The sequence below is a fragment of the Oncorhynchus mykiss genome, chromosome 4 (genome assembly GCF_013265735.2).
Source record: "Oncorhynchus mykiss isolate Arlee chromosome 4, USDA_OmykA_1.1, whole genome shotgun sequence".
In the NCBI taxonomy this organism is placed as follows: Eukaryota; Metazoa; Chordata; class Actinopteri; order Salmoniformes; family Salmonidae; genus Oncorhynchus; species Oncorhynchus mykiss.
In genome coordinates this window covers 11,255,958-11,262,679 of record NC_048568.1, presented here as the reverse complement: position 1 = coordinate 11,262,679, position 6,722 = coordinate 11,255,958, and the positions used below count along the sequence as shown (strand labels likewise).

General features: G+C 41.2%; 1 protein-coding gene across 1 annotated transcript; it reads right to left on the bottom strand.

Annotated features, from left to right (window-relative positions):
* Positions 1-4,161: 4,161 nt before the first annotated feature.
* Positions 4,162-6,373, bottom strand: LOC110522077 (forkhead box protein A2-like). The gene is made up of 2 exons (XM_021600161.2): positions 6,271-6,373; positions 4,162-5,711 (listed from the first exon to the last, which is right to left on the bottom strand). Exons 1-2 carry the CDS (start codon positions 6,337-6,339, stop codon positions 4,533-4,535), a joined length of 1,248 nt encoding a protein of 415 aa, XP_021455836.1. The 5' UTR covers positions 6,340-6,373; the 3' UTR covers positions 4,162-4,532.
* Positions 6,374-6,722: the final 349 nt, after the last annotated feature.

Genomic DNA, 6,722 nt, shown 5'->3' with positions numbered 1-6,722 from the left:
CAATGGGACAGTGTTGACACAGAGCTCCTTCCCTCCATCCCCAAGTGTCAACGCCACTGTGGCGACCGCCTATGAAAGGCTCCCCCATGGCAGGAATTTCGCACCAGGTCGCCAGAAAAGATCAACCCAGGCAAGTGGAGTCTCCTCTCACATTCTCGCCCTTCGCTTTCACCAGCACCTTCCCCTATCCAACTTCTCCTGTCAGAGGTTGGTCCTTTTCAGTGATATCTGAGAGAGGGAAATGCAATAATCAGGGCCGGTTCCAGGTATAAGTGACATAAGTGTTTGGTTAGGGTCCCCGGCCGATAGGGGGCCCCCGATCAAAAGAATAGTAGAATACATTAGGTGCAATTTCTAAATGTGGTTATGCATCAGCAGTTTTTCTATTGTTATGTCAGTCACTGACTGTCACTCAATTAGACACGGTTAGATACAAGTTTTTATATTGATAGTTAGTCTAGCCAGCTATCTAATCTTGTAAATTGTTCTTTACACCCCATCGTAAAATGGGTAGAACTGCAGGAAATTAGCTTAAAAAACATATTTCTGCCCTTAGGCAAAATTAGTAGAATTGCATGACATTCTTTCTAAAATTGTAACGTTTTCTCCCGTCAAGAGGGGGGCCACTAAAATGTTTTACTACGAGGTGAGGGCCCCCTAATCAAATCTCCCTTAGGGTCCCCAAAAGGATAGAGGCGGCCCTGGCAATAATGAGAAAAGTCCCAATTGCTCCCACAGATTGTTATCATGTGGATGGAACACTGTGCACCCCTTGCAGTCTGATATGAATCAGGTTAGGTTTCACACACACTAATGGAGAGAGGATGTCCAAAACCTGAGCTCTCCATCTACAACTCCTCTTGTTTATACAGTACACAAACAAAATAAAACTACCATTTTCAAATTTGTAATCCCCAGGCAATGTTAGCTTCAAAATTAGGAAACAGTGTCTAGTGTCTAGTACATTTATTGCTATTCAATAACACTACATTATTTGCATTTATAGAGGGTCAGTCTGATATTTGAGCATATTTTCTATCAACCTGTTCTAACAACATGGGTGAGCCTCTCTCCCAGTCTAAAATATGAGATTAGGACTATATCTCAATTGAAAGGATATTTAGGCCTAAAACCAGAGTGGAGTGAACAGCCCCAACCCTCCAATACACTAAAGCAATATTACAGCTTATATACATTTGATCAGAAATCACCTTGTTCCAGGTCCAGCCAAAACGGCTCATCTGGAGGGCATGAGTTGGGTACTAGTGCCCTCCATGGAATCAATGGGTGTCATACTGTATACAATCAGAGCTATATATTGAAGCAATAACGCAAGAGGGGGTGTGGTATATGGCCAATATACCATGGCTAATAGCTGTTTTTAGGCAAGACGCATTGTGGAGTGCCTGGACACAGCCCTTAGCCGTGATATATTGGCCACATACCACAAACCTTCGAGGTGTCTTATTGCTATTATAAACTGGTTACCAATGTAATTAGAGCAGTAAAAATACATGTTTTGTCATTCCCATGGTATATGGTCTGATATGCCATGGCTGTCAGCCAATCAGCATTCCATGTTCGAATCCACCCAGTTGATTTTGAATATATAAAGCTAAGTATATGGCTCCTGGTACAACGTGAAGCTAACTTGTTCTAGTATAATGGGGCTAAGATTACATTTAAAAAGAAATGGTATACTCCTAAACTTTTTTTTTTTTTAAAGATAACCTACTAAAAGGATATTTTTTGTTCGTTGAGCAAGATAAGATGCTAAATAAGCTATTTCCCCTATTTATATTGCCAATTCATCCTATTTTATCTTGTTATGTTTCATTTCTGTCCGTTTTCAAAACGACCGAAGCCCTATATTACAGAGTACGATATTCTGAGCATGCACTCATTTAATGTGTAGTAATGGACTAATCCAAGACCTGCATTATCAGTGGAATCGGAGTTCATCAATTATTTAAACACTATTATTAAGGAGCTGTCAGGTAGGTCTACCGATCCCATCTCCTGCTATAGATGAAATCAGAAAGAAAAATCGTGCCAAGATAGTAGAGGGGTCACCTTCAAAATATGAACGTGCCCTTGAATCGGCCATTTTTACACAGCGCTGTTAACAAACATTTGCCTATACAAATAAATAATTTATAACACATAATAATAATAATAATAATAATAATAGTAAAGCATTGTTACTAATATTATTATTATCCTCATGTTTTATCAATATTAATATGCCTATATAAAAATAGCATGTAGACTACACAATGTTCACATTTCCCAATGGCCCACGGTATTCATTTCTTATTCGAAGAAAAAGTATTTTAAATGTAACACTAGAAAGAAATACCATCTGGCGGTGAATCTGAATTTCATGAAAACAAAAACATCAAGACCAATCTGCAAATAGACCCCATGCATGACAAGGCTCAAGAGAAATACATGTGTTGTTGCATGCCTACCTCTGGATATTGGTTTGTTGCCGCTGGACATTGAAAAGCGACGAGATCTTGGAAGACTCCAGCAAACTGCTTCCGATGACTGCATTCATCACAGCATTTATTTAAACGCTAACTCTGTCACTGTTTACTGAGCCACATAGCAAAGATGTCACTGCCTTGCTAGTTTTGAGAGAAAAAAGGTTTACACTGATAATACCAATTGTTTTTTATCAGCAAGAGAGACAATTCAAATGTTTGTGTAAATGTATCTACCAAGACAAATAGGCCTATAGCCTAATATTTAGTACATATTGCAAATGTGACCGTAGGTTGTTTATTGTAAACGTGTGTTTTCTTTGCAGATGATTGTCCCATGCATTGTGCCCGATCATTTCTGATTATGAGTCGGTCATATGAGGGGATACTGTTGGCCTAAAGTGTGACAGACAGGTGGCAACATATGGACAGTTCGGATAGGCCTTCAGACGTCAACTTCTAGAGATTATAGACCATTTGCACAGAGGGCTTTCTTGATTTTTTTTGTATAATTTGAAAGGGGTAAAGGATAACAAAAATACGGTACATTCTAATATTAGTTTGTTGTTGAGTAAAAACATGTTTTAAAGGTTAATAGGCTGTCGTTTTTTCATGTAAACATGGCCTACGTTTACGTTCCCTCGGTGAAAGCAGCATGGGCTAACATCCCATCGCGAAGTTGTTGATGTATTTAGAAGGGGCTATGACATGGGTTCATCTTATCAGTTAGGATCTGTTGTGAGTCACGTGTTAAGTGGTTTAAGAGTAACCCCATGACAGGGCAGGCATGTTGGACTAAAATCAGGGTAATTAATCACCGTCACTTTCATTGTGCATTGTTCTTTCTCCCTTCCGTGCGCTTTTCTATTTTGCTGGCGATAAAAGTGATAATGAAACAAATGTAGGTTGGCAGGTAGCCTGGTGGTTAAAGCATTGGGCCATACCCAAAGGTCGCTGGTTCGAATACCCAAGCCGATAAGGTGAAAAGTCTGTCGATGTGCCTTTGAGCAAGGCACTTAACCCTAATTTGCTCCAGGGGCGATGTACTACTATGTCTGACCCTGTAAAACAACAAATTTCACTGCACCTATCTGGTATTTGTGACAATAAATATATATTTTTAAATGTCATGCTTCATTTGCGAAATAGTTGGTGCTCGGTGTGGTTCAGGAAGGATTGGTGGGGTGTGACATATGACCAACGGGAAATCGTTCGGGAATTGTCAGATTGTGCAGAGGAAAACGCCCCTTCGTTGTATAAAATGTCATGTTAATAATAGACTAACCGAACCCGTTTTATAAATAATAATAATAATAACAATAATGTGGTTATGTTAGGTTTAATACAATGAATAAAGCATTATTAGCCTATTACATTTTTTGGGTGTGTGGTGGTCTTCGTTTAGTTTCTTGGCGAAAATTGCAACCTTTATCCTAAATATGCATTTGGATATATTGTCTTATTGAATAGTATATAGGCATATAGTGTAGGCCTATAAGTAGACCTATAAATACAGACATATTTCTTTATTCATTGATGCTGCTAATCTTTCATTGTTTTATATTTTACCTAACTGCTAGTCTTTCTTAAATAAAGATGTTCGATATTTTTAACATTTTTCATCATGGTTAGCCTATTGCACAATTAACCTTTAACCTTATGCGGTTGCCATATAATAATGCAGACAGAAAGGTAATATCAAATAATACTTTAATATAGATTTTCGCTTGCTACATGAATACACATTAACAACTTATAGCCTAAGTCATAAGGGATACACAAACGATATTAGCACAGAGCACATCTCACAATTTGTAACATACCGAGGTGCCTGTGAATCCCACAGTTACGCCTTCAATTAATGTAAAAGTGTCTGTATGAAATAATGTCGTCACATATCAACATACTCTGAACGAACATGACACTGAATCAGTCCCTTCCATGTCCAATGTCCATAAAAGGTGATCCATAAAACAAAAATACGACCAATTTACAAATGTACAAATTGTAATTGTTAGAAAAAGTTAATTGAATGCCGATTCAAATTCAAGAAGAGTTCATGATTGGCCTCGAATACACACCTTGGTAGTAAGAAGTGTCTGTGGGTGTAGAAGCAACATCTAAGCCCGTTTTAGCCGACATTGAGCCCATGGACAGCGGCCCTGTCATCGGTGAACCATAGCCGTACTGCATCATCTGTTCATACGTTTTTAGGTCCATTTTGTGGTGATGCTGCTGTTCCGACGACATTAGATTGTTGATGGAGAAGGGGTGATTGAATGAATAGTGGTGCTCCGGCTTCAGGTGCGCTTCGTGCACGAGCACCGAGTGATGCTGAGACAGAAGATGGTGAGTCTGTGGGATAGGAGAGAGCGCGTGCTCCGCGGGGCTCATTACCTGCTGCCGGGGTTTCGGATTAGATACAGTCCGCTTGACGTCTTTTACGGACGGGGTGGGGTGGGGTGATTCGTTTCCATTACAGCTCTCTGGGCTGCTGTTAGAGCCGCCCTCGGGAGTTTTCTTCCCGGTCTCCCTGCCGAGGTCTTTCTCGCACCTGAACCGCTTTTGCCTCCGGAGATAGCAGCCGTTCTCAAACATATTCCCTGAGTCCGGGTGAAGGGTCCAGAAAGATCCTTTGCCCGGCTTATCCGGGGACCTGGGCACTTTGAGGAAGCAGTCGTTGAAGGACAGAGAGTGGCGGATAGAGTTTTGCCAGCGCTGCTGGTTCTGTCTGTAGAAGGGGAAGAGGTCCTGGATCCATTGGTATAGCTCATTCAACGTCAGCATCTTTGTGGTAGACTGCTGTAAAGCCATGGTGATGAGAGAAATGTAGGAATATGGGGGCTTGGCGTGCGTATAGCTTCTCCTGTATGTTTTGGGGTCCCTTGACCTTATGTTGGACTGTCCATACATGGGGCTCATAACGCTCATATTATTATAGGAGGTCAGGGCATTCATCGATGGAGACGGGGTGTTTATGGGGCTCATGTTCGGGTTCAGCGCCGCGCTCATGCCCGCCATCCCTGCTCCCATACTGTGCATGGCTCCGGAGCCCGGTGACATCGCGGCCATGGAGTGGTTCACACCCGTGTTGACGTATGACATGTTCATGGGGCTGCCTGACATGTTGCTGGTTGAAGTCATTCCAGGCATGCTCATATAGGTGCTCATCGAGTTCATTCCCAAACCGGTGTGTTGTGCCATGTTTCCAACTGAGGTATAGCACTGTAGAGAAAAGAGTGCACAACGTCAATAATATCTTTAACAATGTGAATAAAGTAGACACCTATTAAAATCACCTCGAAATAATTATACCTACGGAAATGCGTTTTTTCAGTTGGCCAAATATCCAATCTTAATTTTCAACTTCAAACAATTACGTTCAAACAGTAAGGAAGTGCATGTAGACCTACATGCTAAACAATATTCTAAAGCTATTTTATAAACAGGGAACGAATGTAGCCCAATCAGGCGACGGGATCATTGTAGGCTCCTTAATAGACTAATTCGATACATAGTCAAAAGGCAAATTATATGCTACGATTAAATAATAAGAAATACATTTAAGTTTCAATTAGATTTTCTAAATAATAAAGATTCAAGTAATATATTTCGTAAATGTTATTTCCATCCTCACTAGACATTGGTTAGGAGAGCGAAGAGATCCGGCAGGATTTCTATGGCGCCTCAAGTCAATATTTGATCACAAAGTTAATATTATCTCAAGGATAATATTGAGTTGTATAGACAGCAAAATGCATATATATATATAAACTCTACCCACCTCGGGCTCTCCGTAGTAAGCGCTCCAGTCTGAATGCTCGTGTCCTTCCATTTTAACAGCGCTTAGCATTGTGGACCGTCCAAAACCAATTTCCGTCAACAGCCTCTCTCAGTCCCAGCAGAAGATTAAGTGACAAAAAAGTGCACTAAAACCGATAGGGGACTACAGGCAACCCAGGTCGTTTAGTCTGCGTGCTGCCTGGGGACTGGTTCATGGGTATCTCTCTGCCCGGAGTGCCTTCAGACGTTGTAAAGCGAATGACGACGACAAGAGTTGTAATGACGTTAGCTCCTCGTCTTGCTGTGGTATAGCAGCATGTGTCGCGTTGGCTCTCGACCCTCCAACCCTCACTCATTCAATGCCCTATTTGAATAATCTGCTCACACCTAGGCACTAGACTCCTCCGTTGGCCCTCTGTTGTACACCTGCGCTGTCTGAAAAGGGCAAACCTA

Excerpts from the sequence above, each read along its gene's own strand:
- LOC110522077 (XM_021600161.2), bottom strand. The coding sequence starts at position 6,339 with ATGCTAAGCGCTGTTAAAATGGAAGGACACGAGCATTCAGACTGGAGC. Across the intron at positions 5,712-6,270 it reads CTTACTACGGAGAGCCCGAG|TGCTATACCTCAGTTGGAAA; the intron begins GTGGGTAGAGTT and ends TTTTCTCTACAG.